The following is a 13,665-nucleotide window of genomic DNA, read 5'->3' as shown; positions in this document are numbered from 1 at the left end:
GTGTTGTATTGACTTTAAACCTATCCCATTGAAAAACACAGGGGTTTAGGAATATTTTGGCACTTCCTATTGCTTCCACTAGATGTCACCAGCCTTTACAAAGTGTTTTGAGTCTTCTGGAGGGAGATCTGACCGAACAAGAGCCATGGAACGGTGATGTCCCATTAGACACCTGGCGCGCTAGTTCATGTTGGGTACCCTCGTTCCAATACGTTATAAAAGAGTATGCATTCGTCCACCTTGAATATTATTCATGTTCTGGTTAAAAAAGGCCCTAATGATTTATGCTATACAACGTTTGACATGTTTGAACGAACGGAAATATATTTTTTCCCCTCGTTCATGACGAGAAGTCCGGCTGGCTTACATCATGTGCTAACGAGACGGAGATTTTTGGACATAAATGATGAGCTTTTTTGAACAAAACTACATTCGTTATGGACCTGTGATACCTGGAAGTGACATCTGATGAAGAGAATCAAAGGTAATGGATTATTTACATAGTATTTTCGATTTTAGATCTCCCCAACATGACGTCTAGTCTGTATCGCAACGCGTATTTTTCTGGGCACAGTGCTCAGATTATTGCAAAGTGTGATTTCCCAGTAAGGTTATTTTTAAATCTGGCAAGTTGATTGCGTTCAAGAGATGTAAATCTATAATTCTTTAAATGACAATATAATATTTTACCAATGTTTTCTAATTTTAATTATTTAATTTGTGACGCTGACTTGACTGCCGGTTATTGGAGGGAAACGATTTCCTCAACATCAATGCCATAGTAAAACGCTGTTTTTCGATATAAATATGAACTTGATAGAACTAAAAATGCATGCATTGTCTAACATAATGTCCTAGGAGTGTCATCTGATGGAGATTGTAAAAGGTTAGTGCATCATTTTAGCTGGTTTTATGGTTTTGGTGACCCTGTCTTTGACTTGACAAAACATTACACACAACTCTTGTAAATGTACTGTCCTAACATACTCTAAATTTATGCTTTCGCCGTAAAACCTTTTTGAAATCGTAAAACGTGGTTAGATTAAGGAGATGTTTATCTTTCAAATGGTGTAACATAGTTGTATTTTTGAAAAATTTGAATTTTGACATTTATTTGGATTCAAATTTGCCGCTCTTGAAATGCACCTGCTGTTGATGGAGTGCACCACGGGTGGCACGCTAGCGTCCCACCTAGCCCCAAGAGGTTATTAACACAGGTGTGAGTGTTGACGAGGACAAGGCTGGAGATCACTCTGTCATGCTGATTGAGTTCGAATAACAGACTGGAAGCTTCAAAAGGAGGGTGGTGCTTGGAATCATTATTCTTCCTCTGTCAGCCATGGCTACCTGCAAGGAGACACATGCCGTCATCATTGTTTTGCACAAAAAGGGCTTCACAGACAAGGATATTGCTGCCAGTAAGATTGCACCTAAATCACCCATTTATCGAATCATCAAGAACTTCAAGGAGAGCCCAAGAAAGAAGGATTCAAGGCGCCCAAGAAAGTCCAGCAAGCGCCAGGACCGTCTCCTAAAGTTGATTCAGCTGCGGGATCGGGGCACCACCAGTACAGAAGTTGCTCAGGAATGGCAGCAGGCAGGTGTGAGTGCATCTGCACGCACAGTGAGGCGAAGACTTTTGTAGGATGGCCTGGTGTCAAGAAGGGCAGCAAAGAAGACACTTCTCTCCAGGAAAAACATCAGGGACAGACTGATATTCTGCAAAAAGTACAGGGATTGGACTGCTGAGGACTGGCGAAAGTCATTTTCTCTGATGAATCCCCTTTCCGATTGTTTGGGGCATCCGGAAAAAACCTTGTCCAGAGAAGACAAGGTGAGCGCTACCATCAGTCCTGTGTCATGCCAACAGTAAAGCATCCTGAGACCATTCATGTGTGGGGTTGCTTCTCAGCCAAGGGAGTGGGCTCACTCACAATTTTGCCTAAGAATACAGCCATGAATAAAGAATGGTACCAACACATCCTCCGAGAACAACTTCTCCCAACCATCCAGGAACAGTTTGGTGATGAACAATGCCTTTTCCAGCATGATGGAGCACCTTAACTAAGTGGCTCGGGGGAAAAAAACATAGATATTTTGGGTCCATGGCCAGGAAACTCTCCAGACCTTAAATCCCATTGAGAACTTGTGGTCAATCCTCAAGAGGCGGGTGGACAAACAAAAACCCACAAATTCTGACAAACTCCAAGCATTGATTATGCAAGAATGGGCTGCCATCAGTCAGGATGTGGCCCAGAAGTTAATTGACAGCATGCCAGGGCAGATTGCAGAGGTCTTGAAAAAGAAGGGTCAACACTGCAAATATTGAGTCTTTGCATCAACTTCATGTAATTGTCAATAAAAGCTTTAGACACTTATGAAATGCTTGTAATTATACTTCAGTATTCCATAGTAACATCTGACAAAAATATCTAAAGACAATGAAGCAGCAAACTTTGTGGAAATTAATATTTGTGTTATTCTCAAAACTTTTGGCCACGACTGTAAATGTAAAATCTAGACCTAAATTGTAATGTACAGTATACTGAGAAAATATATAAACATGCAACAATTTCAAAGATTTTACAGTTACAGTTTATATAAGGAAATCAGTCAATTGAAATATATTCATTAGGCCCTAATTTATGGATTTCATATGACTGGGAATAAAGATATGCATATGTTGGGCCTCACAATGGGCCTCAGGATCTCGTCAAGGTATCTCTGTTAATTGCATTTTATCGATGGCAAATTTAATGGTGTTCGTTGTCCGTAGATTATGCCTACCCATTCCATAATTCCACCGCCACCATGGGGCACTCTGTTCACAACATTGACATCCACTCACAAACATGTCGCAATACACGTGGTCTGCGGTTGGGAGGCTGGTTGGACGTACTGCCACATTCTCTAATGGGGTTGTAAGCGGTTTATGGTAGAGAAATGAATACTCAGTTATTTGGCAAAAGCTCTGGTGGACATTCCTGCAGTCAGGACGCCAATTGCACGCTCCCTCAAAACTTGAGACATCTGTGGCATGGTGTTTTGTGATGAAACTGCACATTTTACAGTGGCCTTTTATTGTCCCCAGTACAAGGTGCACCTGTGTAATGATCATGCCGTTTCATCTGTATTTTGATATGCTACACCTGTCAGGTGGATGGATTATCTTACCCTCCCCCCCAAAAAAGATATAGATGTACTATTATAAAGTGGTTGTTCCACTGGATATCATAAGGTGAATGCACCAATTTGTAAGTCGCTCTAGATAAGAGCGTCTGCTAAATGACGTAAATGTAAATGTAAATGTACATTTGAGAGAAGTAAGCTTTTTATGCATATGGAACATTTATGGGATCTTTTACTTCAGCTCATGAAACATGTGAACCACACCTACACTGTACATGTTATGTGTATATTTTCGTTCAGTGTAAAACATATTTCTTTATAACATCACGTTATCAAGTGGAGTCTGCTTCCTCTATTAATCATCTATTATTTATGGATACCAACATGCTAAGAATACATTCATTAAGCTTTAATAATGCTGTATGTAGCTATAATGTCTTGTTCATTGATGATGTGCTTATAGATGTGTAATAAATGGATGTGTTAATGTAAATCTTTAGCGCAAAACAAAATCAAACCACTGAAATACAATGGGGCACAGCAAATGGGCATTGATTGGTTGGTTGGCAGCTAAAGTAAACGTGCAACCTGGGGGGCACGTCACTTCTCTCAGGCCTTACTGGTTCTATTCCATCATCAGTCAGAATCTGGATCCCATTCAGTCATCACAGAATCTAACTGGTGAGCTGTATTACCGGACGACCTGCAGGTTTCTATGGCGACGGCACGTGTCACTCTGTTCCCTCAGTCCCCACCAGCTATCTGAGAGATACTGTAGCTGGTGGGGACTGAGGCAACAGTGACAGAGAACGTCAACAAGCCCATTAATCAACGAGAAAAACAGATGACTGGTATTATGCATGATCATTGGTTCGCATTTCCCTTCATCAGCATAGGAAACAGTTAGGTGGAGGGATACTGACTGTGTTTAATTTCATAATTCTATAACAATAAATATGTAGACCCTTTGAAACTGTGTATATTAATCTAGTTCCCAAAAACGTTTAATCTTATGTGCACTTTTGACGCTAGAGTACACTTCTCTTCCATTTCTCTTGTATGACATTTAGGCTAAATCTATTTGGTGCCCCCTGTGAGCAGTAATACTTTTGACAGCTAATAGTTAACTTGTTTATTGCCCAAAGAACAAGATCACTTCCATGCACAATATGAATCTTTACTGTCGTGTTCTGCAACGGCAAGTGCTGGTATCATTCTCTTTCAAGTATCACTCTTCATCTCTGCTGTCACATTGAGGATAAAATCTCATCAAACCTGGCAACCCTCCACTACTGCATAAGGGGGCTTGGATAGAGTAGATTTACACAGTCTTCCCATTAACTCCTGCTACACAGCCACAATCAGAAAAAGAGGGAAGACAGACCAAGGCCCATACACCTTTCCCCATCCCCATGGGCTGTTACAGTGAAAAACAACTAGCACAATTATGTAAGCCAAGCTGTTGGCTAAAATCATCTGTTGACAGTTCCTACTGTGCATTATTAGTGTGAATGACTCGTACACCGAAATCAAATACTGAGAAGTGACAGACTTGAGAAAAGATGAATTCACACTGAAATGCCTTGGTTAAAAAGGTAGTTCAATATTCAAAACGCTCTATTGCAAAATGTCTTGAAGTCAGTTCCCTACTACTGGAAGTAAACAAAGAACCTTGTAAGGCCTCAACGATATCCCTTCCTATTGTCAGCCTCCTTTGCTAAATATGGACAGTTTGAACACAGCGTTTCATAATCACAAATGGATGCATTGTTGGGTACGTTTCCAAATGTTACTCATTGATAATTATCATTTGTAGTATATAATTCAGCTGCCAAGAATAGTAATAACCACCATTTATTCACAAAGCTTCATAACACAAGATAGGTTAAATATGCAAAAATATGAAACAATGAGAACCCGAGTCATTACCACCTCATCAATGACAACAGAGGCTTTCCTTTCCTGTTATTTGTGATGCGTCTCTGCGCACCCAGGTAATAATATGATTCTACAATGTCTTCTATTCATGTGTGATCTGAGACCATGAAAAAGGTCTATTAACCTGGAGACAGCGAGAGGTTTCCCTGAGACTGGGCATCATAATTATGCCATATATTGCTTATGATCTTGCTGAAACCTTATACCTAAGTAAGAAGCCAGGGAAAAAAGGTGTCTGATACAGAAAAGCAAATGAAAGGTGAGCTGTTGCCCACTGTGCCCTACTCTTCCTCTCACCTTATGTAAACACAGGTGTGTGTGTGTGTGTGTAGGAGAGGGGGAGGGGGAAGGAGAGGGAAAGAGCGAGAGAGCCCCAGATACGTCCAGTATAGGCTATTCACATGCTTCCTTCACTGAACCCCACAAGCATAATGTTCTGGCCTAGACCCAGGTATACATTGTACAAAGTGGCACGTAGCCAGTTGGACAGGGAGAACATTCAAGCGTTCACTGCCACATCATCAGACAAGCCGTATCCAAGCTAACACAGGAGAGAAAGAACGAATGAATACAAAACAGAGCGTCGAGCACAACAAATCACGTCCAGGCGAACGTTCACGATCGGATCCAGACGGGGGCTGCACATAGAGCTCATTTGTGGGTGATATCCTTAGTTTGGCAGCTTGCTACTTGTAAAAAGGTTAGCCCATGTAACGGTAACACTTCTTATTAAGGTCTCTTAATAAACCATTGATAAAGAGGTTACTTCCCATTTGTTGATAATTGTTCCTACATTTGTAAAATGTCAATAAGCGATCTCTAAATAGTCATTTACGCATTTATAAACACTATTTTAACTAAACTGCCTTTTTTCAGCATTATTCACATTTTCGTTTTGTGAGTACAGATTAGCCTACATACTTTAATAGCTTGTAAAATAACACTACATCCACTCGTGTGTATCTGCTATCCATCATTGCAAATAAGATGAACACTGGGACAAGGTGTAATATACATTTTAAAGTCGAGCATATTCTTAGAAGTTTTATAAAGCCAATTTGAATTAAACTGCCTTTTTTGTCAGCATGCTAGGCTAGCTAATGCTAAAGCGTCCGGCAGCAACTCACCCCAACGTTAGGTGTCACATTTTCATGGAATCCAACGGGCCGCTTTAGTATCAGCTAGCCTAGAGACTATTTAGAGATTACTTAGAGACATTTACAAATGTAGGAATAATGATTAATAAATGGTAAGTAAACTCTTTACATTACTGTTTATAAATCATTTATTAAGGGACCTTAATGTATAGTGTTACCAATGTAGCTAGCTAGTTAAGGCTGTGACTCAAACAAAGGCAGATTACAGACATCGCACTACACTTGACTACTTTCTATTTCATTTTTTTCTTCTGATGCATGTAGCCTAGTAAATGAACGTTCATGATGCTAAAAGCTCAACAGCTGGCCACTGCCTATCTTCTATAGCTACTATTTTAATTGAAATGGAAAACAAAAAAAGCTTTTAACAACTCACTTTTAGTGATTCAAGTTCCATTTGCTTCAGCAACCTCTTCTGCAGGGTGCTCAAGGTCAAAGGTCAAGGTCGGAGGCATCTGTGCTTTTTCCACTATCTGCACCATTTTACTTTCATTTCTCACTCCAATAGTTGCTTCTGGGCAATCAAATCACTGGCTCGGGCTGTGTGCCTCAGAGGTCTGCTGGAGTGTGTAGCAATCATATTGTATCATTGGGGAAAGACAGACTGCTTTGGTCTTATGGTCCCTCTCTGCTCCACTGCAGTTTAAGCCCTGAGCACTGAGGAGCTGAAACTGAGTAGGATCTTGGGGGAAGCGAATCTCAGTAGGGCCTCTCAACACAGGCTGGTTTTTAATCACAGGGTGGGTATGTGCTCTACTGATAAGGCTGGTGACAGGACTTTATGAAGATCAGGAGTAAGCGACGGAAGTTGAAATCTCTCCTTCATTCAGACACAGACTTGATTTGATGTCTTTGTTTGCGTGACACACGGGTCTCGCGCATTTATGACACCAATAAAGATAGAGTGAGTCCTCTGACAAAAGACAAAACCGACTAATCACATCTCAAAGAACCCCTGAAGACAGGAGAGGAAAATAAACGTGTTTCTCTGATCCATTTTCAGCCTACTACACCAAGTATGTGGTGCTTAACAATCTGACCTAAAGACAAAATGCACTATACCTTTAAGATTACATGGATTTCTATGCAACAACTCTTCAATGGATTGATTGAACATACCTGTAGCTTATTTAGTTAGTATCATTATTAGATGTCACTACGACATTAGAATGTGGCTTAAGAGTCTTGAATGACTGCATTATAACACATTTTACTTGATGTTAAATATTAACAATAAATGGGTTTAACAACAGCCAATTTCTTTTATGTTTCACAAAAACCCATATGAGTTGGACCCTAAATGGACCCTATAGGCTAGAGTTCCATGACTGGACCCTATAAATATATTATTTATAGGCCTGTACTATATATGTCAAATCGGAGGGCCTACTGTCCGGACCTCTGGCAGTCTCTATGGGGGTACCACAGGGTTCAATTCTTGGGCTGACTCTTTTCTCTGTATACATGTCACCAAAGCCCCATATACTACCCACCACTGCGACCTGTACGCTCTCGTTGGCTGGCCTTTGCTTCATAATCGTCGCCAAACACATTGGCTCCAGGTCATCTACAAGACCCTGCTAGGTAAAGTCCCCCCTTATCTCCGCTCACTGGTCACCATAGCAGCACCCACCTGTAGCACGCGCTCCAGCAGGTATATCTCTCTGGTCACCCCTAAAGCCAACTCCTCCTTTGGTCGTCTCTCCTTCCAGTTCTCTGCTGCCAATGACTGGAACGAACTACAAAAATCTCTGAAACTGGAAACACTTATCTCGCTCACTAGCTTTAAGCACCAGCTATCAGAGCAGCTCCCAGATCACTGCACCTGTACATAGCCCATCTATAATTTAGCCCAAACTACTACCTCTTCCCCTACTGTATTTATTTATTTTGCTCCTTTGCACCATATTATTTATATTTTAACTTTGAACTTTCTTCAAACTACAAATCTACCATTCCAGTGTTTTACTTGCTATACTTTATTTACTTTGCCACCATGGCCTTTTTTTGCCTTTACCTCCCTTATCTCACATCATTTGCTCACATTGTATATGGTCTTATTTTTTTCTACTGCATCATTGATTGTATGTTGTTTTACTCCATGTGTAACTCTGTGTTTTTGTATGTTGTCGAACTGCTTTGCTTTATCCTGGCCAGGTCGCAATTGTAAATGAGAACTTGTTCTCAACTTGCCTACCTGGTTAAATAAAGGTGAAATAAAAAAAAAAATATATATATATAGCCTACCCTAAACCCCTAATTAAACAGTTCATTACTTCTAAGAATATGTTCGACTTTAAAATAGATATTACACCTTGTCTCAAGGTTCATCTTATTTGCAATGATGGATAGCAAATACACACGAGTGGATGTAGTGCTATTTTACAAGCTATTAAAGTATGTAGGCTAATCTGTACTCACAAAACGAAAATGTGAATAGTTACTGTAAAAGTAAATAACTGAACAGAAAAACAAACATAGCCAATCTACTCACGCATCGTCTATTTTAGCAATGTCGAAAGTTAACTCATAACCAAATAGTTAGTTTTTCTGATTCGATCATTGTTGCAGGATGTCAGGTAACACCCACCTCCTTCTTGACGGTGCCCAGTAGCCTCTGACGCGTCTTTGCTTCTAAAACAAATCAGAAAAGGTGTCATGTCATTTATTTTACAATGCGTCTACATCTTCAGCACATGATATATGCTTCATTTGGTTATGTTTTAAACGGTCGTGTCTTCTCTTACCTGCCATTGCTGCTGTTCTTGTTGTTGTTGGCATGGAATCCGGTCCCCTTTGCGTAGCTCCTTCACACTGAGACCATCAGCTCTATGTGGCTATATCGAACCGGAGAGCAAGTCAGCGCTTGAGGCTTTACTCACACCTCTTAAAGCTACAGCAATCACCAAATTCGATTCTTCCTCCTCGGGCCTACAGACTCTTCCCAGAAACGCAAAATAAAACTGATACGTGTGAAGAATAAAGTGACTATTTTATACGTTTGGCGAGATTTTTTAAATTTTATTTTTGGATTGTCTAACTCATCAAAGAGACAGCGCCATTTAGGCATAATGTAACCTATTAAATACTGAATAGCCTGAATTTGTCCAAACAGGTTCCGTATTGTTCACATGGCCTTCTTCTGTAAAGTCAGGAGCGTATCATGAACCATTCATTTCCATAATAATTAAGCATTGTAATAACTGAGCCCTGTCCTGCAGCAAATTTGGTTGCAAACACACAAAAGCCTTCCCTCACCAATAAGATATTTTGCTAAGCAACCCCCTGAACCATATTAGCAGAGCTATTTGAGCTCGTCAGTAGATCTGGTGTCCTGGTCTTACAGCCTCCATCTCTGGGGGTAAATGGCATCATATACTGTTGGATAAATCTATATTGCTTTTTATAGACATTGATCTGGGCTCACTGGAAAATAATCCACCATGTTCCTGGGGCACTATACAAAGCAATACAAATCAGAAGAACCATTTTGTGTATTCTAGGCTTGAATAACGCTGTGATGGTCAGGAATCGTTCAAAAAGCTGTGGACAAATATAGTGGTGTGAATAGAATCTTGGAGAGCCGACGAACCTCAAGTCTAGTCTGTCTAGTGGGGATATCCAAGTCCACATATATCCCATATGCCTTCAGGTTGCAGAGTTGGGACACACCATCCTTTTAAATTGATTAGAATGAATTAAATATGTCACAGGGATAGTATTGGTTCATTGGTGAACCAAAATGATGTCGCTTGATGTGTTTGTGTAATAAGGAGTTTCCACTTCTATTTGTTTTAGAAACACGGTCAGTAGCCTCTCCTTTTATTATTCCTCCACCTTGTGGTGAAATGTTGAACCGTAATTCTGAGGGTGGTAGATGGTGGTAGAGTACTTGGCTAGTAGAGTACTTGGCTAGTAGGGCTAAGTAGCCTACCTTATCTAGCACCCCTGGGGAGAAATGGATTACCCCAGAGAACACTGCTACTCCAGCTGCTCTCTCTTCATCTGACTACGTGTTCTCTCATAGTCCGAGAGCATCTGGTCGTCACGGTGATTGCACAGGGCTACTATTTCTGGAGATTTTCTCTTGTCTCCATCACTCACCTGTCCATCTCCTCATTTGAATTCCATGCTGTCACTGTCACTTGTTCACTCAAGCTTAACATTGTTGTCATCTATCGCCTTCTTAATCCTCCTCCTCCTCCTTCATCCTTCTCTGCGCACAACTTTGTTAACCACTTTGAAAAAAAGGTTGATGACATCCGCTCCTCATTCACTCAGCCTATTGAGCCCACTGGTCCAACTCACACAGAACTACCCTACGCCTTGACCTCTTTCTCCCCTCTCTCTCTCCAGATGAAATCCTGTGACTGGTGATGTCCGGCCGCACGACAACCTGCCCCCTCTACCCCATCCCCTCCTCCCTTCTTCAGACCATTTCTGGAGACCTTCTCCCATTTCTCACTTCCCTCATTAACTCATCCCTGACCACTGGCTGTGTCCTCTCTGACTTCAAGATGGCCAGCTGCTCTGCTCCTCAAGAAACCATCACTCGACTCTGACGTCAAAGACTACACACCGGTATCCCTTCTTTCTTTTCTTTCCAAAACACTTGAGCGTGCTATCTCTAACCAACTCTCTTGTTATCTCAGAGCGATCTTTGTGACTCTAACCAGTCTGGCTTCAAGATGAGTCATTCAACCGAGACTGCTCTCCTTTATTCTCTACACCAGGTCACTTCGCTCCATCATATCCTCACATGGTCTCTCCTAAGATTGCTATGCGGATGACACTCAACCTCTTTTCTCATCCCCCCTTCTGACAGCCAGGTGGTAACACGGATCTCTGCGCGCCTGGCAGACATCTCAGCTTGGATGTCGGCCCACCACCTCAAGCTCAACCTCGACTAGAAGGAGCTGCTATTCCTCAACCCCATAATGTCCCCTTCCCAGAGTGCAAAGAGCCTTGGCGTGAACCTGGACAACCACCTGTCGTTCTCTGCAAACATCAAAGCAGTGACTTGCTCCTGCAGGTTCATGCTCTACAACAGTGGTTCCTAGACTTTTTATAGTCCCGTACCCCTTCAAACATTCAAACTCCAACTGCGTACCCCCTCTAACACCAGGGTCAGCGCACTCTCAAATATTGTTCTTTGCCATCATTGTAAGCCTGCCACACACACACTATACGATACATTTATTAAATATAAGAATGAGGGAGTTTTTGTCACAACCCGGCTCGTGGGACCAGGGCACAAATAATAATAATCAATCATTTTGCTCTTTATTTAACCATCTTACATATAAAACCTTATTTGTCATTGAAAATTGTGAATAACTCACCACAGGTTAATGAGAAGGGTGTGCTTGAAAGGATGCACATAACTCTGCAATGTTGGGTTGTATTGGAGAGAGTCTCCGTCTTAAATCATTTTCCACACACAGTCTGTGCCTGTATTTAGTTTTCATGCTAGTGAGGGCCGAGAATCCACTCTCACATAGGTACGTGGTTGCAAAGGGCATCAGTGTCTTAACAGCGCGATTTGCCAAGGCAGGATACTCTGAGCACAGCCCAAACCAGAAATCTGGCAGTAGCTTCTGATTTAAATGACATTTTCACAGAACTGCTTGTTGCAATTTCAAGGAGGCTCTCTTGTTCAGATATCAGTAAGTAGACTGGAGGCAGGGCTTGAAAGGAATAATGAATCCAGTTGTTTGTGTCGTCCGTTTCCAGAAAGTTAATTACACACCCATCTCACTCAGGTGCTTCGCTTTATCACATTTGACATTGTCCGTAAGCTTGAGTTCATTTGCACACAAAAAAGTCATACAATGATGGAAAGACCTGTGTGTTGTCCTTGTTAATGCAGAGAGAAAAGAGCTCCAACTTCTTAATCATAGCCTCAATTTTGGCCCGCACATTGAATATAGCTGCGGTGAGTCCCTGTAATCCTAGATTCAGATCATTCAGGTGAGAAAAAACAACACCCAGATAGGCCAGTCGTGTGAGAAACTTGTCATCATGCAAGTGGTCAGACAAGTGAAAATGATGGTCAGTAAAGAAAATGTGATGCTCGTCTCTCAATTTAAAAAAAAACGTGTCAATACTTTGCCCTTTGATAACCAGCGCACTTCTGTATGTTGTAAAAGCGTTACATGGTCGCTGCCCATATCATTGTGCAATAATATGTCGAAGATAAATACACAACGCAGAGTATGAAAGGTCAAGAGGAAGAGAGTTAATAGAGTGCTAACGATCAATGTAAATAGTGTTTTTTTCTGTAATAGGGGATTAATGCAGAGACATGGGAGGAATTTGTCTATATGTTGAGTGTGAAATAGTATACTTGTTATTTGGCCATTGGTGTCACAAGCGTCGTTGTAGGGAGCGGACCAAACTGCAGCAGGTATAGTGAACATCTTCTTTTTTATTAAAGAAAGGAAAAAATACTTATACAAAATAAACGACGAAAACAGTCCTGTAAGGTGCTCAGACTATACACGGAAACAACCACCCACAAACACAAGAGAAAATAAACCCACTTAAATATGGCCTCCAATTAGAAGCAACAACAACCAGCTGCCTCTAATTGGAGGTCGTTCTCAAAACTAGCATAAATATAGAAAAACTAGAAAACCCACATAGAAATAGAAAACATAGAACATAAACCAAAACCCTGAAACACACTAAACAAACACCCCCTGCCACGCCCTGACCACACTACAATAACAAACAACCTCTTTTACTGATCAGGACGTGACAATTGGCCTAGTTCTATTGCAAGGAATTCTATTTGGTCAACCACAGGCTAGGGCTGGGTTATAAAACTACATGCTGTCCCTATGTTCTGTGGAGAGAACCACAGGAGAGAGTCTCAGGAGAGAATCACCGGAGAGCATCACTGAGGACAGGGGAGAATGGCCATCTACTTCCTAGCATGATTTGTCCTATTTGAATAAACCTATTTTCCTCCCCCTGATTTGTTTTGGGGTCTGTGTTATTAAAGAATAACATCAACTGCTAACATTTGGTGCCATGACCCGAATTAATTGGTCTCAACAACAAGAAAAACCTATCAACTGTGTGTTGATCCAGAGGAAAGAGAGAAGGCTGCCCGCAACCCACTTTTGGGAGTCAATTCTTAATCTCCTGATTGATTGCATAATTGCTGGGTGAGTCTAGAGCAATATCATTTTAAATAAACCAAATCAGGTTCAAATAAGTGCATGCAATGAGTGATACGTATCTGTGATGTATAGGGGTTTGAGTCCTCTATATAAGGTTGAGTCATTTTGTAAAATCCAGTAATGTATAAGGTTAGAGTCCTCTGTTTTGTTTGTTCTCTATTATAGGGGTTCAAGTCCTCTATTAAAAGGTCAGAGTCCTTTCTTTTTGTGAAACCTTCTTGTTGCATAGAAGTGAGTTGCTAGTTGAATAGCAA

At 41.1% G+C, this 13,665-nt stretch overlaps 1 protein-coding gene across 2 annotated transcripts in view; it reads right to left on the bottom strand.

Annotated features, from left to right (window-relative positions):
• The window catches only part of LOC106580096 (small G protein signaling modulator 1), an 85,317-nt gene extending 76,211 nt beyond the window's left edge, over positions 1-9,106 (bottom strand). Inside the window, exons 1-2 of one of the 2 annotated variants that reach the window (XM_014160744.3) lie at positions 8,972-9,106; positions 8,815-8,858 (exon numbers count right to left, since the gene is read on the bottom strand). In XM_014160744.3, the coding sequence (XP_014016219.2) occupies positions 8,815-8,858; positions 8,972-9,005 (78 nt within the window). In that variant the 5' untranslated portion in view covers positions 9,006-9,106. The remainder of the gene's footprint in view (positions 1-8,814; positions 8,859-8,971) is intronic. The other variant, XM_014160748.3, reaches the window with a different exon arrangement.
• Positions 9,107-13,665: the final 4,559 nt, after the last annotated feature.

This window comes from Salmo salar, chromosome 20, assembly GCF_965601325.2.
Source record: "Salmo salar chromosome 20, fSalSal1, whole genome shotgun sequence".
Taxonomy (NCBI): Eukaryota; Metazoa; Chordata; class Actinopteri; order Salmoniformes; family Salmonidae; genus Salmo; species Salmo salar.
This window is presented reverse-complemented; position numbering and strand designations above follow the sequence as displayed.